The 26879-nt window shown below is 53.9% G+C and overlaps 1 protein-coding gene across 3 annotated transcripts in view; it reads right to left on the bottom strand.

The window, feature by feature from the left end:
* Nucleotides 1-4120: 4120 nt before the first annotated feature.
* The window catches only part of ARHGAP39 (Rho GTPase activating protein 39), a 149562-nt gene continuing 126803 nt past the window's right edge, over nt 4121-26879 (bottom strand). For 2 of the 3 annotated variants that reach the window (XM_054817330.1, XM_054817329.1), the window contains 8 exons: nt 18992-20399; nt 13276-13837; nt 10837-10929; nt 8064-8137; nt 5903-6102; nt 5343-5434; nt 5084-5253; nt 4121-4891 (listed from right to left, as the gene is read on the bottom strand). In XM_054817330.1, the coding sequence (XP_054673305.1) occupies nt 4697-4891; nt 5084-5253; nt 5343-5434; nt 5903-6102; nt 8064-8137; nt 10837-10929; nt 13276-13837; nt 18992-20399 (2794 nt within the window). In that variant the 3' untranslated portion in view covers nt 4121-4696. The remainder of the gene's footprint in view (nt 4892-5083; nt 5254-5342; nt 5435-5902; nt 6103-8063; nt 8138-10836; nt 10930-13275; nt 13838-18991; nt 20400-26879) is intronic. The other variant, XM_054817331.1, reaches the window with a different exon arrangement.

A 26879-nucleotide genomic window follows, 5' to 3' on the forward strand; every position in this document is an offset into this window, starting at 1 on the left:
CTACCACCCCTATACACCCCCACACCCCCTATAGACCCGCCCAGACCCCTATATAGACCCAAGTGCCCCTATAGACACCCATACACCCTTATATACATCCACCCGCCCCTCCATACACCCGTTCACCCCCTATAGACCCCACATACATCCCGTGTACATCCCTACAGCCCCTGGACGGTACGTATACACCCCATACATCCCGGGAGGGGGGTGCATACACTGCCCTATGCACCCTATACTGTCCGGTACACCCTGTCCTGCTATAGGGGAGCTCTATACACACCCTATACAGCCTGCGTGGCGGGGGATGACCATATACACCCCTATAGATGCTGTATGGCCTGGGTCAGCTGTCCCTATACAGCCTGCGTGTTTATGTGTGACCATATACACCCCTATAGAAGCTGTATGGCATGTTTGGGGTGTTCCTATACAGCCTGGGTGACCAGACACACCCCTATAGAGATGTATAGAGGCTGTAGGGCCTGGGTAGGGCTTCCCTATAGCGCCTGCATGGTGGGGCATGACCATATACACCCCTATAGGGGCTGTATGGTATGGCTGGGCTGTCCCTATACAGCCTGTGGGTGTGACCATATAGACCCCTATAGAAGCTGTATGGCATGGGCAGGGGATGACCATATACACCCCTATAGGGGCTGTATGGTATGGCTGGGCTGTCCCTATACCGCCTGTGGGTGTGACCATATAGACCCCTATAGACCATATACACCCCTATAGACCATATACACCCCTATAGGGGCTGTATGGTATGGCTGGGCTGTCCCTATACCGCCTGTGGGTGTGACCATATAGACCCCTATAGACCATATACACCCCTATAGGGGCTGTATGGTATGGCTGGGCTGTCCCTATACAGCCTGTGGGTGTGACCATATAGACCCTATACACCCCTATAGGGGCTGTATGGTATGGTTGGGGTGTCCCTACACAGCCTGTGGGTGTGTGACCATATAGACCCCTATAGACCACATACACCCCTATAGACCCCTATAGGGGCTGTATGGCCTGGGTGCGGCTTCCCTATGGACCCACCTATAGACCCCTATATGTCCCTGCACACCCCACGGGGCACAACCAGGCCCGTGCCGCCCCCCCCCCCCCCCCCCCGCCCCCTCCTATAGCCCCTATAGGGTCTCTGCCCTCCCCTCCAACCTCCCGGCCCTTGATCCGCTCCAGAGTGAACGAGGCCCGAGGAAGCGCTGGCCATACGGGAACTTTATTCACACAAAGGGGCGGAGCCTCTATACGTCCACGCGCCCCAATTACAGAGTTCGGCAGCCTATAGGACACCCCAACCCCCCCCTCAACCCTCCCCCATCCCCCCCCTTTTGGGGGTGGGGGAGGGGGTGGGGGAGGGGCGGATCTTGCCCCTCCCCCCCAGTGTTTGGGGGTGGGGACTGTAGCAGCCGGGGGGGTGTGTGTGTGTGGGGGGGGTGGGGTTTGGGGGTTCCCCCCTCCCCCTTTTTTTTTTAAATTTTATTATTTTTTTTAATTAATTTTCTGATTTTTAATAATAAATAAAACCTCGAATCTAAAAACAAAAAAAAGGGGGGGAAAAAGGAGAAAACAAAGAAAAAAAAATATATAAAACCTGGAGGGGGGGGGAATAATAAATGGAAATTAAGGAATCGGGGACCCCCCCCCCCCCGCTGCCACCCCCCCGGTGTGTCGTGTGTCCCCCCCCCCCCCCCGCGCCTGGCAGTGAGCAGAGCTGGGAGGTAGCGCTGGGTCCCGCCGGGGGGGGCCCCCACCCATGGGACCCCCCACCCATGGGACCCCCCCACCCATGGGACCCCCCCACCCATGGGACACCCCCCCCTCCCCCCGAGAAAATAGCATCTGGCTTGAAAATTAGGGGGGGGTGTCTAATTAATAACTCTCTTTATAGATCTCTATGCTCTGATGGGTGCCCCCCACCCATGCAGTGGGTGCCCCTTGGGTGCCCCCCGTGGTCCCACTTTGCCCCGGGTGGAGCCGAAGGCACTTGGGGGGGGGGCCATGGCGGGGGGGGGGGGGCACCTCCCGTTGGCGGGGGGGGTCCTTCGGCTCCAGCGGTGGGGATGGGGGAGATGGGGAAGGGCAGGGACGAGGGGGCCAAGGTGGGTCCAGGAGGAGCAGGAGAGGATGGGTGCCAAAATGGGTGCAGGAGAACCAGGGGGAGATGATGGGTGCCAAGATGGTTGGGCAGAACCAGGAGGAGATGATGGGCACCAAGATGGTTGGGCAGGAGAACCAGGAGGAGATGGGCACCAAGATGGATGCAGGAGAACCAGGAGGAGATGATGGGCACCAAGATGGTTGGGCAGGAGAACCAGGAGGAGATGATGGGCAGCAAGATGGTTGGACAGAACCAGGAGGAGATGATGGGCACCAAGATGGTTGGGCAGGAGAACCAGCAGGAGATAATGGGCACCAAGATGGGTGCAGGAGAACCAGGAGGTGATGACAGGTGCAAAGATGTGTCCATCAGGGCCAAGCAGAGATGATGGATGCCAGGATGGATCATGCAGGACCAGGAGGAGATGATGGGCACCAAGATGGGTCCAGCAAGAGCTGGAGGAGATGATGGGTGCCAAGGTGGTTGGGCAGGAGCTGGAGGAGATGATGGGTACCAAGATGGGTGCACGAGAACCAGGAGGAGATGATGGGTACCAAGATGTGTCCATCAGGGCCAAGCAGAGATGATGGGTGCCAAGATGGGTTGGGCAGAAGCAGGAGGAGAGGATAGACACCAAGATGGGTGCAGGAGGACCAGGAGGACATGACAGATGCTAAGATGTGTCCAGCAGGGCCAAGCAGAGATGATGGGCACCAAGATAGGTTGGGCAGGAGCAGGAGAAGATGATGGGTGCCAAGATGGTTGGGCAGGAGTAGGAGGAGATGATGGGTGCCAAGGTGTGTCCAGCAGGGCCAAGCAGAGATGATGGGTGCCAAGATGAGTTTGGCAGGACCAGGAGGAGATGATGGGCACCAAGATAGGTCCAGGAGAAGCAGGAGATGATGGCTGCCAAGATGGGTCCAGCAGGAATACATGACAGGTGCCAAGATGCGTCCATCAGGGCCAAGCAGAGATGATAGGCACTGAGTTGGGCAGGACCAGGAGGAGATGGGTGCCAAGATGGGTTGGTCAGGAGTAGGAGGAGATGATGGGCACCCAAATGGGTGCAGGAGAAGTAGGAGGAGATGATAGGTACCAAGATGTGTCCATCAGGGCCAAGCAGAGATGACAGGCACCAAGATAGATTGGGGCAGGAGCAGGAGAATATGACAGACACCAAGATGGGTCCAGGGGAAGCAGGAGAAGATGATGGGTGCCAAGATGTGTCCTTCAGGGCCAAGCAGAGATGACGGGTGCCAAGATGGTTTGCACAGGACCAGCAGGATATGATGGATGCCAAGATGGTTCAGGCAGGACCAGGAGGAGATGATGGGCACCAAGGTGGGTCTAGGAGAACCAGTAGGACATGACAGATGCCAAGATGTGTCCAGCAGGGTCAGAGATGATGGGCACCAAGATAGGTCCAGCAGGAGCAGAAGGAGATGATGGGCACCAAGATGGGTTCAGAAGAAGATGATGGGCACCAAGACAGATCCAGCGCAAGCAAGAAGAGATGATGGGTACCAAGATGTTTTGTGCAGGACCAAGCAGAGATGATGGGCATCAAGATGGTTCCAGGAGAACCGGGAGGACATGATGAGTGCCAAGTTGGTTCCAGCAGGACCAGGAAGACATGACAGATGCCAAGATGAGTCCAGCAGGGCCAAGCAGACATGACAGGATGCCAAGATGGATTGGGCAGGACCAGGAACAGATGATGGGTACCAAGATGGGTCCAGCAGGGCCAAGCAGACATGGTGGGTGCTGAGACAGGGCCTTTGGTGCCAACGTGTGGTAAGATGGGTCTGGTGTGGTGCCAGTGATGGGCATCATGACGTGCGCGGGCAGTGACCTGCCTGCCCAGCTCCTCCAGCACCCCAGGATGGGTGACCGGCCGCAGTGAGCCACCCGGGGCACAGCAGCTCCCAAAGCGACCCCCAGCCCCCACCCCTGGGTGCACCAAGCTTCGCCGCGAGATGCCCCCTGGTTGTGCCCTCTGGTCCCCAAAGTGCCACGTTCTCCAGGTGCTCGACGCCTGCTCAGCTCAGCACCGGTGGCTTCTCCCCACCCCGGAGGTGCTCCCTGCCCCATGGCTGCCCCACAGCTCTGCTCTCAGCCAGAGACCCAACCCCAATGGAGATGTGGGGGGACTTTGACTCCCCCCACCCAGCTTCCCCCATCCCCTACGTGGTCACCTGCTCTCCAGATCCCTGCTGCCACCCACAACCACGTAGGACACCCGGTCTGGAAAGGCCACCCGTCCCCGTGGAGCTGGGATGGTCCTTGCCTGCTCCATGGGTGCTGCAGCCCCTGGGGACCCCCAAACCGGCCGATCCCTCCAACCGGTGAAGAGGTGGGCAGTGAGATGGCCGGAGGGTCGGGATGGGGCATGGGGAGCAGTCCCGTGTCCTGCTGTAGGATGGGTGGGGGTGGATGGAGACAGGCAGGGTGCCGCAGCACCGGTGGGGACGTGCCACCCAGCACCCTCCTTCTGCGGCGTCCGGCTTGTGCTCCTCGGGCGAGCGGGGTCGGAGGGGAGGGAGCTTATGGTGGGGGGGGACTCGGTGGCAGCTGCTATAGGACGCCCTCCATGAAGCTGGTGTCAAGGTGCTGGATGAGCACCCGGATGAAGGACATCTCCTTGCGGGTGTTCTCGAAGATGATCCGTGGGTCGTCCGACTGGCAGCGCAGGCAGTTGGGGGCCATCACCATGGCCAGGTTATTGACGTCCATCTTGGTGACGGCCACGTTGGCCGGTTGCACGAACACCTGGAGCAGGGGAAGAAGGTGGTGGTGACGGGTTGGTGGTGGGACCACGTAGACCTCCTGGTTCTTGGATGAGATGGAGGTCACCAGGTGGGTAACCCCACATCAACTTGGGGAACTCGGAGCCACCTCAAGAGAGGCAACCAGACTGGGAGGTAGCCTCAGGGGGGGACATGGTGGGGGTCCCCTCCATACCTGTAGGAAGCGGATGAGGTAGCACAGCACCATTTTGTTGATCCTGGGCAGAGAGTGGACGACAGCGATGGCTGCCTCGGGGTTCTCGTAGTGGGTGATGCACTGCTCGTAAAACTCATGGGGGATCAACGGCTCCTCCAGCTCCCGGTACCAAAGCTTCAGCAGGGAGGCTGGAGAACGAGGAGAAGATGGGGAGATGTGAGACCTGGTGGATGGCGGACTTGATTCTACACCCCCACACAGCGCCCCAGGGTCCTACCGGGAACGTGGGGGTCCTCCAAGCCGGTGGGGATCTTCCACTGGTCCACCTGCAGCTTGAGGGCATTGACCTCGTCGATGTCACCGGGGACTCTGTAAGGGGAAGAGACGTCAGTCCACAAGCAAGAGATGGGGACCCACCTACCTAAGACCCCCCCCGGGCTTTGGGGGTCCCCCCCTGGGTGCATGTGGGGCTCAAGGAGAGCTGAGGGGACATCAGCTGAGGATGGAGCCATTTTGGGACCTGGTTACTGCCCACAGGGACGTGGCATCTTGCTGCGATGTGGGGCCAGGGAATTGTGTGCAGACCCCAAGACCCTGATGTGACTTTGGTGGGCATCAGAGAACAGGCGTGAACCTGCTGTGAAGAAATCCTCACGGCCTTGGAGCAAGGAGAAGTTGAGGGCTGCTCTCTGCCCCATGGGAGGAGAAAGACACCCATGGGGAAGTGGGGAGGAGGGCTGCTGCCCCATAACGAGGTGACTCGTTATGGCTTCCCCCATGAGAAGGTCTGGGTTGCCACCATCCTGGGGGTCTCCCCACAGCCATAGGTGGCTTTACCTGAAGATGCCCTCGGTCTGGTCCCCGTTGAGCGCCAGGACCTCCTCAGAGAGGCGGGTCTGCACCCAGGGCAGCTGCCGATCGGGGTACCGCTCCTTCTGCATGTTGATGATGTCCTGCAGGGAGCTGCCGAACATGGAAGGGTTGAAGACGGCGTTCTTGGCGTGACGGATCTCCTCGATATTTGGCTTCTTCAGACCCTGTGAGAGACAAGAGAGGCCACCGGCGCTGTCAGGAGCTGTGGCTGGCATCCCCACAGCCGGGACGGGCATGTGGGGTCCTGCTCAATCCCAGCACCTCATGACTGAGCTCCAGAGCTGGTTGTGACACGTCCAGAGCTCAAGCCCATCACATGATGGGGACAGCAGATGGAGCCATGGATGAACTCCAGCCAACCTGGCCAAGGTCTCCAGCTGCACCATGTGCCAGAAGCTCAGCACCAAAATGCAGCTGGTGGGCAGGTGTCTCCACCCACTGTCTTGATGTGAAAGCAAATCCAGTCCTGGGGACTCTCCCCATGGTGCTTGGTGGGACCCACAGGCTCTGCCATGGGGCCACCACCAGCTGGGCTGGTGGTTCGGTCACAGCAGGGTACTGCTGTCCTTCCTGCCGTGCAGGAGATGAGCGGGGCCATGGCAAGATGGTGTATGGTGGATGTAGAAGAGATGGACACAATGGAGGTGTGCGTGGTGGGATGCAGAAGAGGAGATGGACACAGTGGCCACATGGATGGTGGGATGCAGATGGGATGAACACAGCAGCCATGTGCGTGGTGGGATGCAGAAAAGGAGATGGATGCAGCGGACGTTGTATGGTGGATGCAGAAGACGAGATGGACACAGTGGCCACATGCACGGTGGGACGCAGAAGGGATGCAGTGGATGTGCGCGTGGTGGGATGAAGGGATGAATGCAGCCAATGTGTGCATGGTGGATGCAGAAGAGGAGATGGATGGAGCAGATGCGTGCATGGTGAGAAGCAAAAGGGATGGACACGGTGGCCGTGCGCATGGTGGGATGCAGAAAGGGAGATGGATGCAATGGATGTGTTCATTTGTCCCTGCCCATGGCAGGGGGGTTGGAACTAGATGATCTCTGAGGTCCCTTCCAACCCAAACCAGTCTGTGATTCTATGGTGGGATGAAGGGAGGGATGCAACCAACGTGTGTATGGTGGATGTAGAAGAGGAGATGGACGTAATGGAGGTGTGCGTGGTGGGATGCAGAAGAGGAGATGGACGTAATGGAGGTGCGCGTGGTGGGATGCAGAAGAGGAGATGGATGCAGTGGCCACATGGATGGTGGGACACAGAAGGGATGGACACAGCGGCCATGTGCGTGGTGGGATGTAGAAGAGGAGATGGACACAATTCCCCAACAGCTGGATCTGGCCAAGCACCCCCCCTCCAGACAGAGCCAATGACAGAAGGAGCCGCAGGGTCCGGGTCCTCCACCGCTCCTGTCTTTGCCTTCAAGGGTCAGCAGGACACGGCCATCGATGAGCCCTTGGAGAGCTCGGCGGGTGACGCATCCCCCCCACCGCTGGACCTTGTCTCGGCAGCCGTTGCAGGGAGGACCCGAGCTGCTGCGGAGGAGAGGTTCCACCGCGTCTTCTCTATCCCCAACAAAACGAGGGGGGGGAAGCAGCCGTGGTGGGGCCATGAAGAGCACCCCAGGCTGTAAATTAATCCCTGTCTGGGGTGTTTTATTAATAAATCAGCTGCCGCCATGACATCAGCGATGGCCCCGGCGATGGATCCTGCTCGGCGAGCTGCCGCGGTGATGGAGAAACCTGGTGAGACGGGAGCTGCTGGAGCTTCCTTTTCAATCTTCAGCACACTTTTCCTCCAGAGTTTTGCTTCCAGGATCATTTCCTTAATCCCTGCTCGGTGCCTTGGTGCCAGGGAGGTTTGGGAAGGACCTGGTGGACCCCAGAAGGTCCCCAGAGGAGATGCAGTGATGGGCAAACCACACTGGAGATGCCCAGAGCGTCCTCACCACGGGTCTGGTGCAAGCTGCTGCGCCGTTCCCATTACTCTCCAGCTTCATCCCTTCTCCTCCTCCTCCAGACCCCATCCCCAGATCCCGGCAGCCCCCTCGGTGGTCCCGGCCAGGGGTGGCTGCCCACCGCTGCCCTCCCCATGCCCAACGGTTGGACGATACCTTCTTGGCTCCCGTCAGAGCTGCCTTCTGCAGCTTGTTGTAGCAGTACTTGGCGTAAGTGCTTATTGCCACCCCTGGAAGAGAAAACAGAGTGGGGGGGTCAGCTCCGGGTGATGGGGGGAGTCATGGGGTGGCCTGTCCCCTGCCGGGGGGGTGAAGCTCATCCCGGCTCCAGGAGGGTGTCAGGATCCCCCCCCAGGATGTGGGGCAGCGCCGGTGCTGCTCCATCACCACACCTGGGGGACAGTTTGAGGAGGATGAGATCCCCCCCCCACCCCAGACAGCAGCCACCCCACCTTGCAGGGGGTGTCCCCATAACTCAACCTGCTCCCCAAGAGCCTCAGACCTTGGAGGAGCCATGTCCTTGTGCCCACCTAACGTGGAGCCTCCTCGGCTCCATCCTCCGCCTCTTGGGGTTGGTTTTTTCACCCCACAGTCATCGTTTCCACTGTCACCCCCCTACACCATCCATCCTCTCCTCCTGATGCCACCGCTTCCACCCTCATCCCTCTCCGCACCATCCATCCCCTCCTCCTGATGTTCTTCAACGAGGAGATGGCACCCTCAACCCTTGGAGCATCCCCGAGCTGCCAATGGGATCATCCCAAGGGAGATGCTCCAGCATCCCACAGACAAGAGCCCCTGGGGACCTGGTGGTACCTTTTGGACCACCCCAGAAGATTCTGGCAGCCTCATAAATTCTTCCAAGAGCCTAAAAATAGGTAAATTGAACAGAAAAAAAAAAAATCCATCATCTGGGACCTTCTCTCCTTTGGTAGCTTTGAAACCATGGTGCCAGCACCAGTCCTACCATCGGTGCGGCTTTTGGATGGCAGGAGCCACGTGTCCTGGCGCATCCCAAACCTGTCACGCTGGTGAGAACCATCCAGGAGTGAAAAATGTGCTTTTTTCTATTTTATATTGGTGCAAAAAAGGGGAAAAAAGGGCTCCTGGAGAGGCGCTGGTGACGGGGGTGGTTAAAAATTTGGTTAAACCCAAATTTGGGGAATCGGGATCATCTACTCTTCCCTCCGTCCCAGATGCTGTTGTCTTCAAAGGGTTTCTCTGATTTTTTTTGGTGTCCCCCTCTGTGTGTGTGTGAGGGGCTGATGGATGCATGGGGGGGGTCTGAAGCCACCCCAAGGATGTCCGGGACCAGGTGGACCCCAAATCTGGTGCCCATCCTTTTCTATGTGCTGGAGTCATCAAAACATCGAATAGTTTGGGTTGGAAGGGACCTCTGAAGGTCAACTAGATCAGGTTGATCTTTGGCTGCAGCTCAGGACATAGTTGGCACATTGCCGGCTCATGTCGCATTCGTCACCCACCAGCGCCTCCAAGTCCTTCTCCACTGTCCATCCCTGTATGGATACTGGGGGTTGTCCCCACCCAGCTGAGGGACCATGTCCTTGGCCTGGTTGACCCTCATGAGGTTTACATGGACCTGCTCCTCCAGCTTGTCCAGGTCCTTCTGGATGGCATCTGTTCCCTCAGGAGTATCAACCTCACCACTCAGCTTGGTGTCATCTCCAAACCCATCACACTCGATCTCATTGTCCGTCATTGATGAAGATACTCAAGAGCAACCTTAATTCAGGGATGCCGCTAAAGCCATTTCTTGGGGTGCCTCCACCCCTCCCCAGCTCCGGGTCCCAGCCCCACCATCGCTGGAGCTTCAGGCTGAAATCCCTTGTGCTGGGAACCTCTTGGCTTCACTGTCACCGGCATCCCGCTCCCACCGGTGGGTTCCCGGCAAACCCCCCCAACACCCAGAGGGACGCCAGGAGATGGGGCTCATCCCGCGTGTCCCCCACCCCACCGGTGATGACCGCTGCACCGAGGATCCTCGTGCCCACCTGGGGTCATCCAGCAGCATCTTCTAAGTGCCTCTGCTTAATTAAATCCCTACTTTCCCCCCCTTGTTAATCGTTATTAAATTGATGCATTTATATATAATAGATTTATAGATAATATTATATATAACATTATAAATGGATATAGAATGTTATATATAACATTATAAATTGATATGGAATTATATATTATATATCGATGTATGACATTACATGTAACATATATTGATATACAACATATATAACATTATATATAGATATATGACATTATATATAACATTGTAAATTGATATATAACGTTATATATAACATTATATATTGATATATGACGTTATATATAACATTGTATATTTAAGTATAACATCATATATTGATATATAGCATTATATACTTATATCAATATATTTATATCTTATATTGTATTATAATAGTAATAGTATAATAATATATAACAATTATATTATATACTAGTATATTATATTAATGTTATATTTTTATATAGCACGATAATATGATAAATGCCTATATATTAGTATTATTTATATTAACTGATTTATTACAGACTATATGAAACGGTACATCAAATATGGGTGTATAACATTACATATGATATTATATATTCAAATATAACATCATATATAACATAAATATACCGTTATGGATAATGCTCCATATTCGCGTATTTTATTTCTATTCATCGACTTCCTGCTCACGCCCTCCGCTTCTTTCTGCGGATATGAAACCCTACAGGCACTCTCGTCCCGGGGCGGCCCCCTCCTCCCCGCGCCCCCCACCCCGCCGAGCGTCCGGGCAGGGAGCAGAGCCGAGGGGAGCGGGGGGGACGAAAAGCCGGGAGGAAGGAGGTCGGCTGCTGGGGCCGAGAGAAAGAAGCCCCCAGCGAGCGGCGAGACGGCCCCTACCGTCGTGCTCTTCGATATAGGGCTTGGGTTTCTTTCTCAATTTGGATTTCTTCTTATTGGTCCTTTCCAGGATTTCTTTAATGTGCTGGGTCACTGGGAAACAAACAAAGCGATGAAGACAAGGGAATGGAACGGAAGGGGAAAAATGAAAATAGAAGTGAAATATATTTTTTAAAAATAATAATAATAATAATAATAAAAATAAAAAGGAAATGAAAAATGAAAATAAAAAAGGAAAAATAATTAAAAAAAAAGAAATAAAAATGAAAATAAGAAAGAAAAATAAATCAAAAAAGGAAATGAAAATAAAAAAGAATGAAAAACAAATAAAGGAAATGAAAAATGAAAATAAGAAAGAAAAATAAATAAAAAAGGAAATGAAAATAACAAAGAATGAAAAACAAATAAAAAAGGAAATGAAAATAACAAAGAACAAAAACAAATAAAAAAGGAAATGAAAAATGAAAATAAGGAAGCAAAATAAATAAAAAAGGAAATGAAAATAACAAAGAATGAAAAATAATGAAATGAAAAATGAAAATAAGAAAGAAAAATAAATTAAAAAGGAAATGAAAAATGAAAATAAGAATGAAAAATAAATAAAAAAAGGAAATGAAAATAAAAAAGAATGAAAAATAATAAAATGAAATGAACAATGAAAATAAGAAAGAAGAAGAAATTAAAAAAGGAAATGAAAAATGAAAGTAAGAAAGAATGAAAAATAAAAATAAAAGAATAATGAAAATGAAATTAAACTGAAAATAAAACTGATAATAGAAATGGAATAATATAAAAATAAAGGAGAATGAAAATAAAAAATAAATGAAAAATGGAAATGAAAATAAAAATGAACATAAACAAAAAATTTAAAATGAAAAATTAGTGAAATGAAAATAATAAAATGAAATGAAAATATGAATTAAATAAAATGAAAATGAAAATGAAACAAAAAATAAAATAGAAATGAAAATAAAGAAATAAATAAAATGAAAATGAAAATAAACCAGGAAGTAATAAAAATTAAATCTAAATTAAAATTAAAATAAACAATAAATAGACATGAAAATGGAAATTAAAAAAAAAAAGAAAATGGAAATAAAATGAAAATGAAGAACACAACCCAGTCTGGCGACGGCTGAGGGCTGGGCGGCAGAGCATGGCTGGAGCAGAGCTGAGCGTGCGCACGCTGCTGAAGGGGGGTGGACGGGGGGGGACCCTCTCCCGGTAGGGTGCCGGTTTTCACCGCCGGTGCGCCAAATCCAGCGTGAGCACGGCGACGGCGGTGAAATGAGCTTGACACCTCTGCTGTGGGCAGGCTGGGGGGGGACACGGGCAGCCCCCAGCCCCGGCTGTGCCACCATGGCGGGGGGGGGGGTCTCCTCCACCCGGTGGTACCTACCCGTGTGCCAGCCCCAACCCGGCACTCCGGCATGCCGGCACCGGAGCCTTCTCAACCACCCTACGGCTTTCCGTGTGGCCACCTCCGTTGGGTTCATCTCCCCTTGTGCCCAAGCTGGGCAGATCCACCATGGCTCCACGTGACGCCCGTGTCCCCCAGATGTCCCTGCCCATCCTGAAAACACCGGGAGCAATTTGGGCTCCATCTCCCAAGGCTGCCTGGCCAACGGCAAAAACCGGGGACCTCCCGGACCCCCATCTCTGCCTCATCGGTGACCCACCATGAGATGGCACCAATCCATGGGACACGGGGGTGCCCAACCCTCCGGCTGTGCCGCGGGTAGCCAGCAGGCAGCATCCCCTCCTCCCAGACTCATGGCAGGCACCGATGATCTCCGCGCTCCTGCCAGACCATGACCCATGAGACAGCACCAGTGGTGAAGGAGCAGGGAGGGCTGAGCCCAGGACTGGAGAAGGACTCCTACAATTCCCACCCATTTGGGGTCAAGTAGCCAAAATTTATGTCTCTTCTATCTGCCATGACCAAAAAACCACCTCAGGAGCTAGGAATCAAGCTGGGTCCCCTTCCAGCATGGGTGTTTTTTGGTCCGAAGCTACTCTAGAAGCCAAAAGAAGCATCTGGAGATGGAGATGGGGATGGTGATGGTGAAATCACAGAATCACAGAATGGTTTGGGTTGGAAGTGACTTCTAAAGGAGTCCTCACGGGCCAGGAGAACTCGTGGGAACTCTCGCTTATGGCCACCCCCAGTGGAGGTGACACTGAGCCTGCAGCAAAGGTGTCAAGGCTCATTTCGTGTTGGGTCTCATGCTGGATTTCTGTGCGCCGGGGAGGAAAGGACAGCGGTAAAGGCACCACCGCGCTCGCTGCACCTCCGGGAGGGCTGTTGGATGAGTTCCTTGCCCACCTTTCAACAAGGAGACTCATGAATGCGAAGGGGAAAGGAACACAATGATAATAAGTAAATGGATCGCAACGTCAGCAGGGGCAAAAGCCACCGGGCAGCGGTTTTGCTCTTACCTTTAGTGTCATTCACCGGATCCATGTGCCTGTAAATGTATCCTTCTAGGTAGGAATGAAATTTGGGTGTGGGTGGGAAAAAGGCCAAACAAATGGCCATGAGCTCCCAGCCCCGGGCCAGGCTCTCGTAACGGAAGTTCTCGGTGGTCTGCCGGCACAGCTGGATGTAGAGCTCATCTCTCAGACCCTGCATGCTCCAGCCTTTGGTGGCGATCTCCAAGGCCACGTTGAGCTGGTCCGTCTTGGCCCGCCGGTCCCCCATGTACATCTGAATCAGTTTAAATATCTCGCACGCCTCTTTCTTGACATTGCGGTCATTGGTCATGATCATGGGTTTCTTGATGGACTCGCTGCTCCAGGCCAGCATGTTGGCGATGGACACCTTCCTGCGGAAGAGTCCTTGGGTGTGCTTGTTGAAGTGCTTGGAGGCCCAGTTCTCAATGTCCGTCTCCGAGGAGGGCTTCCGCAGGTTGAAGGTGGGGAAGACACAGCTGGCACTAGGCATCATGTTCCTGGTCTGCCTGCTGCTCTCAAACTGGGCGCAGGCACCGAGATCCTCTGACTAGGAGACAACAGCCAGACAAGTCAATGTTACTAACAGCATGGCCACACCGCCAGACCAACCAACCAACCAACTAACCAACCAGCCAACAAATCAACCAACCAACCAACTAACAAACCAACCAACTTACCAACCAACAAACTAACCAACTAACAAACCAACCAACCAACAAACCAACCAGTCAACCAACCAACCAACCAACCAACCAACCAACAAATCAACCAACAAACCAACCAATCATCACAGCTTCAAGAGGTCACCCCATGTCCATACCGAAAGCTACGTCCTCTCCAAGGAGCTACTCCTCAATCCCATCATGGGCAAGTAGAGCCGTCCCAGTGCCAGCGGCCAAGGCAGCTTGTGGCACCGGTTGGCACTGGGAAGGAGGGGACCAGTGGGAGGATAAATGAAGCCACCTGAAAGGTGACATGCTGGACTCTCTTCATGCCTGGCACTCTGGTCACTGAGGCTTTGCAGTCATCGACAGAAGAAGCTGGCGGCTATTAATAATGTGGGGGAAGCAAAGGGCAAGTGGCTTTGGGCTCCACTGGTCCTTTGGGCACTGGGGAGGGGACACACTCACCTGTAACCAGCCCTCTGAATAACCTCTTCTCCCCAGGAGCCATGTTCAAGCATGGTTCTCCAGCGGTCACATGCCCAGGAGGACGCTGATGGCTCCTCCAAACCACAATCAAAATGGATGTTGTTTCTTTATATCCCATGAGCAGAGGGACACAAGCTTTCCAGGATCTAACCTCACCTGCAGAGCACCCAGCCTGGAAGGATCTCCACGGAGCAAAGGGCCCTGCAGACCAGTGTCCTTCTGCTACTGGAACCAGAACAGCTTATGGATATCACCCCAGGAGGTGGAGGGACACTTAAACAGCTGATGACCAGAATGGAAAAAGGCAACCAAGGGCACTTGGGATGGACTACTCTCTGGTCCTGCAGCCAGCCAATGTGGCTTCATTGTCTGTCAGCTCCCTCTTCTGCAAAGTGCAACAGCCGGGCCAGCATCACCTGGGCTTGGTGGTCCTGGGGATGTGACCCATGGGCAGGTGGGAGGTAAGGCCTTCCCTTGGCAGAGGAGGACATGCCACACCATTCAGAGGTGACATTGTTGTCCCCAGTACATACAGGGGAACCGTGTTGGTGGCCCTGAGCAGGGACCGCGTGTAAGGTGACTGCAGTGGTGCCTTGGGGATGGGCTTTAGATGAGGAACAGAAGAAGAAAAGCAGGAGGCGGAACCAAGGTGGAAAGAGCCAGGGCCACGTGTGGGTGGCAAGTCCAGGAGGGGACAAGGAAACCACCAAAGAGCCACCAGAGCTGCTGGAAGATGGCTGAGCCTCTGCTTCTTTAAACAAGTCCAAGTTTCTTGTCTCCTCGCTCAACAGCTCATTCCTTCCCAGTGTTGAGGTTTCCTCTTTCCATTGACGTTGCTGAGCTCCCATCCTGCACTGCGGTGACAATGGCAAGGAACTGGCTGTGGGGACACGGGACCTTCACCCCCTGAGGGACCCAGCCCTGCCATTCCTCTGGGGGCTACATCACCTGAAAGGTCCTCCAACCTGCTGGTCAGCTGAAGGCATGTGGGGCTTTCTGGGTGGAAGGAGATGCAACATTTGCTCCAAGGCTTCTCGCTCTGCAGCCATCGCTGCTGTGGCTCTTCCAAAAGCTGGTCCATGACCTGGACCACCGCCACACTGTTCATCCAGGGCACCCAGGGAGAAGCAAAGGACCACGTCGGCTGGGGACATCAGCCTTCTCCAGCCAAGGCCACTCCAGTGGACAGCGTGGTCAGGCTGGGGAGTGACATAGGCAGCAAAACACGATGGGTCCTCTGCTGCTAGTGCCAATATATAATTAGCTTAAGCCCTAATTAGCACAGTCCTAAATGAACTTGGGGGAAGTCTAGAGTGACAACAAGGGGGTAAGCTATCTGGTGTCAATGGCAGCTGGCAGTGACCTCCTGGCAGGGGATGACCCTCCTTTTGGCTCGGGGATTAGGGGAACGCTCAAACCCAAAAGCAAACTCAAGTGCACTGTTGGAGGTCCTGGTGCCACGTGGACAGGGCTTGGATGCACCCTGGTGCAGGGCCAACACTGGGACATGCCGTCGGTGACATTGGGCACATCCCTGTTGCTTGGGCTACTCTGTTACATCTCCTGCGCACTCTGCTCCTTGCCAGGTCTCTCCATCTCCCTGCACATCATCCCCAGCACTGTTTTGGTCCCGTTTTCTTCTCCGTTTCTGGCACATCTTGCTGTTATGGGCAGTGTGATAACTCTCCACACAAAGCTCCTTGTCAGGGCTGGCCACAGGTCTGCAGAGGCTTCTGCTTCAACCAGTGTTGAAGGTTCTCAGCTGATGGGGGCGTAGGAAACCGAGTTAAAAACCATGTGACAATCTTAGATGTGATCATTGAATGGTTTGGATTGGGAGGGACATTCAAAGATCATTTAGTCCAACCCCTCACCATGGGCAGAGACATCTCCCACTAGAACGGGTTGCCCAAAGCCCCATCCAACCTGACCTTAAACAATTCCAAGGATGGGACATCCACAGCTTCTCTGGGCAACATGGTCCAGTGTCTCACCACCCTCATGGTGAAAAATTTCTTCCCCATGTCCAACCTAAACCTACTCTCTTTCAGTTCAAAATTATTGCTCCTTGTCCTGTCACTACAGGTCTTGGTGATCACCATCACCAACAAAAGATGAGATTAAACCATCTCCAGACATGGACAAATCCTTGCTGGCTCCACCAGCTGCGTGCTGAATCCAGTGTAGGCACAGGATGAGTTTATAAAGTCATACAGGTAAATAAGCACACTCCCATGGATGAGGTGGACTCCCAAGTCTCAAGGTACCAGGCTGGTGAATCCCACCACTGGGGAAAAGTCATGAGGAGCAAAGCAGCTGCCAGGAGCCGGTTCCCAGCATGGATGAAGATCTGCTCTTGCTGGAACAGGCATCCTTCAGCTTGAGGACAACATCAGACAGGGTCAACCAGACAGGAATGCCTGGGCAGGTATTCCTCCTGGCCAACGTGAGCAACCAAAGCAGATTTGGAGCTCACCCAGTTTTGGGTTTGAACCGCCTCGTGCTTGGGGAACCACTGAGTGCTTGGAGACATTTGTGCACAGGGAAGTTTCTTCTGCTACCTTTGGATGCGACGCCCCACCGGTTTCCTTACACATTTCCATGGGCAAATAAGAATTTTCCAGATTATTTGGTGTTTTCCAGGTCTATGTCCAGGGTCTCTTTCCTTGCTGATACCAAGCTCCATCTTCCAGGCAGTTTTCCAGGTCAAATTGCCCCCCACACAGCATCATCATCCATTTTTAAAAAGCCGTTATAGCCAGTCCTAGCGTCCTTACATCAACCCTTGATGCATCCAAAAGCAAATCAAGTGGTCTTCCTCTGGAAACCTTGTCTTCGCCTCCCCACCTTCCCAGCCCATCTCTGGCCTCCTCTTGCTGTGGGGACACAGGTGGCATCACTGTCCTTGCCCAGAGTGGGGCACTACGGGTCAGAGGGGCAGATTTTGGGTGTCGGATGCTGGTGTGGAAAAGACACGAGAGCTGGAAGCCAGGACCTGCTGATGGGAAACATCTGATGGGCTGGAAGATGGACACAGGTGATGAGCCAGCTCCAACAGGTCTAGGTCAGAGCCCATGGGGCACTATCAGCAGCTGGAGGGCTACACCATCACAAGAATGGTCTATGGCAGCCCCAGGAGCTCCTCTGGGTTGGGAGCTTGGGGCAGGAGGGGTCTCCAGGACTGGGGCAGCTCAGTCCCAGGGAGGGAACAGGCAGCTCAGAGCCCTGGGAAGCAGATCCTGGAAAGCTGCTGTGCTTGTGGCTGTTTCATCCCAAGGTTTTGAGGAACCAGCTCACTAAACAGCAACTTCTTTGAGGGACCAGCATGCTAAGGGCCAACTCTGAGGGACCAATTTGCTAAGGACCAACTTCTTTGAGGGATCAGGTCACTAAGGACCAACTTTGAGGGACCAGTTTGCTAAGGACCAACTTCTATGAGAAAGCAAATCTGGCAGCCAGGTCATCACCACTGTTGATCCCATTGTGCCAGGGAGGAGACCGAGGCAGGATCTCTGTGGTGTGCCGCCTGCGATCAGACGGGACAGTTTGCACCAGAGGGATGAAGCTCCTCAACTTACTTTCAGTCCTCACTGGGAAAAACTCCTGCTGTAACTGGAAATTGCCTCAGAGTTACTGGTGGGTCTGCTGAGGGGTTTAGCGACTACTTGGATGGCTGGAGCTGGGGTGGTGGGGTCAAGACCCCAACTCAAATGTGGCAGTGCACGTTCCTCCTCACCGCGAAAGCCAAGGGCCAGCGGTGCTGCTCCAGCACCTTGAACTGCTACGGCTGGGAACAATCTGGTGAGCAAACCCTCATTTCTGGCAGAGGACCCCTTTGAAGATGGAAGCAGGTGGAGAGAGCAGAAGGGCTGATTTGCTCGACGCCATTTACACACCCCAGCCATCTCCCCTCACGCTGCGGAAGGGACATCCCTGCTCATGTGTTTCCTCCAGCTGGATGGGGACCAGAGATGGGATTTTGGGTGTCCCTAGAACCCAGCGCTCTTGGAGGACGCTATGAAGCCCGGGCTGAGCCACTGTGGGATCTCCTGCACCGCCGCCCTCCGATGGTGCCATGACGAGGAACACAAGGAGATGAGTTACTGCAAAGCACATGAGCCTTGTGCGTGTGCCGGGAGCACCGAGCAGAGCCGGGTACGGGCGCTTTGGGCTCCCCTGGGAGCCAGGTGGGTGCTCAGGGTCCAGGAGCTGGCTCCCACCAAGCAGCAGCTAGACCGTGGGAGGAGAAGCAGCACCTGAAGCCACGGCGCAGAGGTGCCGGTGCCGGCACTTGGTGGCTATGAAGATGTGGGATCGCCTGGGAACCATCCCACTGGATCTGTGGCAGAGGCAGGGATTTAAACCAGCTTTACAAGAAGAAGGAGGTTTCACCGGGAGGGTGGTGGGGACGCCGCGCTGTCACGTGGTATGGTCTGCCCGACCTGGTGCAGCACCCAAGGAGGTGCCGCACGTTGGGCAAGGGTTGGCAGCACGGGGCACGTGGCGAAGCCCCCCAACGCCGGGGACATCCCCCAGTATGGATGGATTACCTGAGATGGATGCAAATAGGGCTCGGGGGAGGCCAGGTTGGTCTGCACGGAGACGCTCTTCTCCAGCAGGATCTGGGGGAAGCCCAGCTTCTCGAAGGTGTTCCTCTTCCAGTGCTTGTTCTCCTGCTGTGCCAACGCCTCATCCTCACTGAAGGCTCGCACCACCGGACCCGGCATGGGCAAAGGGAGGGCACCATCGCTCTCATAACCCGAACCGTCCTTTTGGGAATCCCAGCTGCTCCGTTGTTTCATGTGGTAGTGGGCTTGCTGGGCTTCCCAAGCCAAACGCGCCTGTGCCAAGAAGGGCTCGGGGAAGCCCCGCGCCGCCTCCGCTTCCACCGCCTTGCTCTCTGTACGGTTCATCGGTGACCTGTTGGGTCCCAGGGTGGCTCGTTCCTCACCTAGCATCTGCTCACCCAACACCTCCCGGTCCCCCGAGCCGTCCGTGGAGGAGGCGTTGGGGTCATGGGATAGGGAAGGCTTTCGGCTTTTCCTCTTCCTGGTGGAGGGCGAGTAGCCAGTGGAGGACAAGGTGTCCTGTTGGCTGGACCACGACATGGAGTCCTCACCCTGGGCCACTTGGCCACCTGTTGGGCCAGGGCAGAAGTCGGGTCCCTCCATGCTGCTGTAGTCACCCGATTTGATCTCCAAGCGTTGGTCTCGGACCAGACAGGGGCTGTGCTGCAGCGAGTAGGAGCCGCCGATGGGGTTGGGGGAATATTTGTGCCTCAACCCCGTCTTCATCTTGGGGCTGGAGCCTGACTGCTCGACATAGACCAGTTGCCTGACATACTCCTTGCCAGCGGGGCTGTACTCCAGGCTCATGAACCGGTCGGGACACTTCTGTTTGGTGAGCACCAACTGCTGGTAGGGCGAGTTGGAGCCTTGCTTGGGTGATTGCAGGAAGGGATGAGGTTTACGGATGGGCGATTTCTGCGGCGAGCCGGCTTTGTAGCTCCCGCTGGCTTCGTACTGCATATCCACGGGGGGTTCGTCATAGATGGGAGCCTGGTACTCCATGGGGGGTTCCTCGTAGAGGGGGGGCTCGTAGGCGTAGCGGGGCGAGGAGGGTTGCGACTCGCTGGAGTGCTTGCGGTGCTGGGCTTGGAGCGGGGAGCAGAAGGAGTCCCCCCGGCCGAGCAGCGGTGAGCAGCTGCCAACGTGCTCAGCCCTCTTCAAGAAGGGTGACTGCTTCCTCTCTGGGAAGAAAACAGAGTTGTCGGTGTCGGGGGCAAAGGTTTGTAGGTTGGGTGACTGTTGGCCCCCTGAGGGTCGCCGTGAACGGGTGCCTGGTTGGTTTTCGGGGGCGTAGCCGTTGCCTTGGTGCATGAGGAAGCTGGGCTCGCGGTCGGTCACCTTGATCAGCATCCGCTCCTTGGTGCCGGCGTTCCATCGCAGGGATGATGTTCTGCGGGGAGAAACACAGCGCCGTCATCAGTGAGTGAAGCCCCCCATGCCCACAGGCATACAGACGCCCCCATATTGCTGCCCCGGGACCCCCCCCCGACCCTTGGCTGCAGCAGAGCCCAAAGGATGGACATGCCCAAGTACCCCAAGCCTCTTCCACCAGGTGAAGAGCACATCGGTGCTGGAGAGACCAGGGCATTGCCACCGCCTCAAATGCAGTGGCACCAGCCCGCACCCCTCCCTGGCTCCCACAGACCTCAGCAATCCCCAGGGTGCATGAAGGACATGCAGGCTGGAAAGCCAAGCCCTGAAAAATGATGACACCCCTTGGAGCACATCTCTAGGAGACAGCCCTGAATCAGCCCTCCCCGCTCACTCCTCGGTGCTTCTTGGAGCCAAACGGTGGTGGAGGAGGGAGTACGGCCCATCTGCTGGGGACAAGCCTGGGGGCAGATGTCCATTTGGGGACAGTTTCATGGGTGTTTGGGAACTTAGCCTTTGTGAGGAGTGTGGAGTGACCTCACCATGGTCCCCACCCAGGACTGGCCCCTTGCTGAGATCTCCAGTCCCAGGATGAGAGGGAGAGCTGCCTACGCAGAGCCCCATCTCTCCCACCTCTTCTTGCTTTCCATTCCTTGCAGCACCCAGGATTAACCCATCTCACCCTCTCCGTCCAGCCCCCTGTCCAGGATTAACACCGTCCTCTGGTTCTCAGTGAGAGCTGGGTTACATTAAAACCAGGAAAAAATAATAATCCCGAGCATGGTTTAAAAAGAAGTTGAAGGCAAAAACCTTGAAAACACAACTCCAACCTGCGCAGAGATGTTCCAGCCCCATAAAACGTGAACCCCCGTTGCCTTGTACCCCAAGTCTACTTCTGGCATCACCGAAGCGGAGTACCGATATGCTGGGGCAGGGAGAGGAGGGACAGCTTAACCAACCACCTAAACCCGCATGATGCATGGACACCTGGGTCTCCAAAGGGATGGAGCAGAAGCATTGCTGGAGGTGAGAGCAGCAGCTGCCCTCCATCCCCTTCATTGCCCAAAAAAACCCGTGGGTCAGCCCCGGATGGGATGAGCATCTCAACACGGCTGCGAGGATGTGTGCGATGCCCATGGAGAGGCAAGTGGGAGTGGGACCGGTGGTGGCAGATGCCCACATCTTCCTCTTCTTGATGCTTAAGCTCACTGCATCCCTCAGCCACTTTGCATCCTGTGCAATGATGCCCTGCACACTTCCACTGAACATCTTTCAACGTGGAGCATCCTACAGCATCGTGCTGTTGCGTGACTCGTAGAGACTGTACCTACACGCCCCAAACCCGTGTGGTATCGGGCTGGAAACTGCCTGGTGGAGCCCGTTTTTGTACATACAACATGCACGTGCGAACAAGTGCCAACGGGGATCTTAATTCTGAGATGTGAATTATCATCCCCAAATCTCCACCCAACAGGCAGCTTCTGCGGCAGTCCTGGTGCAAGCAGGGGTGAAAGCTCAGCCGGATGATGTGCTGAGCACACCTGGAGCTCACCCGAGCAGGGCTCAGTGGAGACCAACTCATCCACAAATGGAAAAATCCTGGAGCCTCCAAGCAGAGCCAGGAGGAGATCTCCTTCACCTCTACCCGAAATCCATCTTCTTGTTAAGGCATTTGATAGTCCTGATGGGTAACATCTCCTCCAAATGACAAAGCAAAGCCATCACCAATGCTCCAGCAGCACGTCTGCAGGTTCTCCCTTTCATCCCTAATTGCAATTTGCAATGAATCAAAGAGGGTTTATTTGCTCTTTATTAATAATTCACATGCAGAAATAATTATAATCTCAGGATAATCTCGGCCCTGCAGGATTAACTCCTTGGGACTGGGTTGCAGGGAGCTGTGCAATCTGGGCAAGGCTGGCTGGGCTCCATCTGGGCTGGTCAAACCTTCCCCTCAGGGCTGCTCAGTGTCCTGGGATGGGCAAGAAAGCCCAAGGGGTGGGAGCAACTCAACCCTTCTCAAATGAATCCACCTCTCCTGGGGCAGCTCCGAGCTGGCAGATCATCCACCGTGGAAAAACTGCCCCTGTATAGGAGGATGGATGTCAAGGCTTGGATCAACTCACTACCTCAAGTTACCACCTCCTCACAAAATGAAGTATCAAATACTTGGAGGACCAAAACTTCAGCCAAGCTTGGGCTTCAGCCTTAGACATGTCTACGCTGCTCCAGCCTCAAAGGCAACTATCACTTCATTTGGGATGCTGCCCACCACCTTGCCAGTGTGCTGCTGTCAGATGCGGAGTAGGAGAAAATAATTTCATAACATCATCATAAACTTGGACAAGAGGCAGGAAACAAGTTTCCCAGATGTAGGTTGTGACATTGGAGCTGGATGTAGATGCCTCCTTCCCGCAGACACACTGGGGATGTGGTTTGTACCTTGTTCTCCCCAAAATGTTGGGTGACCTTTGGGGACCAACCCTTCTGCTGTGCTCCGTGCAGCCCATTGGTGGGAAATGTGCCCATCGGGAAGTGCAGGAGCCGGACACTGCTGGCTGCAGCCTTGCCACCCAGCTCAGGTTCATTTGTGTCCCAACCCACGTCATCTCTGATGAAGGACAGTGATCTCATATCATGAAGAGCTGGCCCAAGAGGTGGCTCATGCTTCTGCTCCTATCCACATGAAGTACTTGACAGTACAAGACTCTGAGTTACTGCCAACTCCATACTGGATCTCTTGAACCCAGTGACCCACAGCTTTCATCGATTACAGGTCACTGGTGCCTCTTCTCACGATGAAATCCCAGAGATGAGGGAGATAGTGCCCAGCAGAAGATGGACTTCCCACTCCTTTTCTGGCAGCATGCACCATCTCCAGAAGCCCCACTGCCAGCACAGCTCTCAGAGGTCCCACTGAGCAGCCCACCAGCCTTGGTTCCAGTTCTGGTGCCAAAACATCCCATCTGACGTCTTGCCCAACGCATGCTTCTCACCACCAATCACTCTTAGTGGATCCTGAGAGCTCGAAGCTGCTCTCCTTATGCCAAGTCACCACATTAATTAAGAATTAAACCTTCTCCCCTGCTTTTGTGGAAGCATGGCTAAAGGGAGATCTTCTGCACCATGTCCCGAAGGTTGAACATGGCTCCTTGTTTCTCCGTGAGGGCAGCTGAGCCACGAGCTCCGGCCACCTCACGCTGCCTTCCCCGCTTCTATCTCCTTAAAACCATGCTTTGGTTTTCCTCTTTGCTACCCCTGCTGCTCTCCAGTCGTTTCCACCTCGTCCAAAAGATTTCATGGCCACCGGGGGGACAGTTCTGCAAGAAAAGGTTCTTCTGCCCCTGCACAACCCAGCACAGCAGGGTGGCACATGGATCATCCCAACTAGAAGAGGGTTTTCATCCACTAAATCCATGTTTAACGGTGTTGAGAGATGCCATCCAGGCAGGGGACACTCAGGAGGAAGACCAGAGGTGGTTTTTATGGAGATGCTGAAAGCATCGCCTGTCTTGCAGGAGGGATCTGAGCTGGAGTTTGCTGCTGTGTCCAAAGCACAAGGAAGCACATTGTGTTATCAATTCCTCGCCGAGTCCCATGCTGGCACAGAAGATACCAGAGGCACCGTCTGTGCCATGTCTGGGAGCACAGGCTGCTCTCCCAGTTCATTCCTCTCTCATTCTCAGTTATTTTTTCACAGCCACTTGTCCTTTCTGTCCTTCAGAAAAAGGCGGAGTGAGTCCAATTACTGAGTTTTGCAGAAAAATGCCCACAACGAGGCATATATAAATATCTCCTTGCATGAGGCTCCACCATCTCCTGGCACCCTGCTCGCTGCTTGCCCACGACTTTGTCCTCACTGCAGGGGACATGGGGAACAATTTCTTCTTTCCCTTTCTGTAGCAGCTTTTTGAGCTCTTCTAGACTTGAGCCTCCTGCCAGCTTCTTGCCGTTGAAGACCTGGATGAGTTTGGGTCCCTCCTGGTCCCTCCAGACTGGTTGTTGGATCTCAACCACTCATCGAGCCCTTCCAGACCCTGAAAACTCCCTCCACAACCCTAGGAACATGTCCTGAACAACATAAACTATCGGGGCATGGTGACGGGGGAAGGCATTGCTAGGTCAGAAACGCCAAGAAACGCTTGGCTGCATCGCCCAGCATCAACAGGCTAAAACAATGAGTGAGGTGAGAGGACAGATCCACCACGGAGAGCTCTGAGAATTGATTTCATCCCCCTCCTGCTGCATCATTAATGGGCAGATTTCCCACCAAGTCTGGAGGCAGCATGATGCCAGCGGGCAAGAAGGGTTAACGACCCCACCAGCAACAAATCACCTTCCCGCTGCCACATGGATGCTAACCGAGGTCTCCTCTTCCTTCATCAATTATCCGACCACAGAGGACACTCATTTATTTTCACCATGGTTACTAACTGCAGTAATTACAGCCTGGGTCACTGGCTTGCCCTTAATATTCTTCAGCAACCGCTGCTGGCTGCGTGCCACCTCCATGGACATCACCCTGGTTCTGCCACCAAATTAGCGAGCTCAAGGTCTGGTTTTCAGGTTGGGAAGCCCAAGGTGCTCTTGCAAGGACGGAGTTGGCTGCAGAACCCACCCTGTGGTACCCAGCACATCCTCATCACCTCCCTTCCGGCTCATGCCATCGGCACAGACAGGGATTTGCATCTTGAGGATGATGAACTAGAAGAAGGGATGGATAATTGGTCCAAGGCTGGGCAGGAGCCAGGGAAATCAGATCTGGAGTGATGCAACAGAGCTGCCGGACTGGGACACTCCTCCTCATCCCACGGGGGCTGTGGGGCACCAGTCCTGGGTTCCTCATGTGCTTTTTGATGCTTTCAGTGCTGGCTTTCCATTACGCATAGGCACATATGAGACTGGTGGGTGGGCTCTGTGTTTTGGAGCAACTTCAGCATCTTCTCTTAGCCCCTGCACTCCGCTTTTATCAGATCCAATTTCTTTAGTCTTCGGACTACCAAAGCTAAAACCCTGCAAGCTTGATTTCCAACTAATGTAAATGGAAAGCAGCTTCTCGCTCTGCTCCTGCACATGCTGCTTTTCCTGCCTGGACCACATGCAAGGGTCTTGGCCAACCTGGCATTAGCCGAGGCTTTTGGGGAGGAACTGGGGGAGCGTGGCCGAGGCAGAGTACCAGCCCTGGGATATGTCATGTGGCTGCTCCGATGGTTAATGCACACGGATGCTGCTGCTCACTGACAAGGATCTAATGGACCCTGTAAACATAAGGGCAGAAACCCAAGGAGATGGTGGCACCCCACAGTCTGGAGTGACCGCAGGAGGCTGTGTTGTCTGCAGAAACCCTTAGATCTTCCTAAAATCACCTCAAACCCCACAAAATCCATCGAGGCAGAAGTTGGCTTCATTCTTCACGTGAACAAATGAAAAAAAAAACCAAAGCCTCCACCACTGTAGGTAGTGAGTACAGGGACGTATGTGCTTCTGATAGTTAAAATGATTGAAATGCCGTTTTTGAGATTTTTAAGTAGAATCACAAATTCTATCAAGAGTTTAGTTGTAATTCAGGTTTATACACGCAATTCCTTGGCTGCAGGATGCAGCTTCTGCGGGGCTCTCCTATCCTAAAAAGGCTCCATGTTCCCTCTGCTCTTACTCCTTCTGCCCAACCGAAGGTCATTAATGTCCATTAACAAGCTGCTTTTTACATACCGACCCTACAGCTTTGAAGGCAAGAAAGCAGAAGAGCCAGTGAGGATTGCCAACAGAGCCAGGCAGCGTGTCCCACCTGGAGCCGCTCGTGCCGGGGGTCCTGCCGTGAGCACCACCTGTCTTTGGGTTTCTCAATCACTTGCAAACAATGTTCACAACCCACGGGAGAAGCTCTTTGAGTTGCCAAGTGATGGACCATGTCTTCTGCTCGTTAATGTGGGGTCGGTATCCACCATTGCTCGCACAGTCCAGCTTTGGCACCATCAAAGCAGCATACCTGGTACAGTGGAAATTATCATCAGGTTTTCTGCATCCCACAGGCTGGATCTTGCACCATCACCAGTTGGGTGACACATAACTAAACCACATCTGTGCCGGACTTGTCCCCCAAGAGCAAAGGACACTGCCCACAGGCATCTCCAAGCACTTTGCATCCCTAGATCAAATCTCATGGCTTCTCTCGGCATCTCCTTGTATCCTCCATTTGCTTTCAACGGCAAGACTCGTCCCACGAGGGAAGGATAAGCAACATTATGAAGTTGTGGTGGGATGGGACCAAGCAAATTGTTCTCCTGGTAGCTAGTTCCTTCTCTGCAGTGGGTAAAGAAATTGTTTCTGGTCTCGAGTGTGACCACAAGCCATGAGCATCATCACCCACCTCCCACTACTGCTCAGAAATAGGTTTCCCCAATTAATTCTCTAACCTGGGATGAGACCATCCCGGCTCATTAGTGATTTGCAGCACATCACAGAGGAAGGGGATCAGATTCCAGGTGCCTCCTTGGAG

This window comes from Grus americana, chromosome 2, assembly GCF_028858705.1.
Source record: "Grus americana isolate bGruAme1 chromosome 2, bGruAme1.mat, whole genome shotgun sequence".
Taxonomy (NCBI): Eukaryota; Metazoa; Chordata; class Aves; order Gruiformes; family Gruidae; genus Grus; species Grus americana.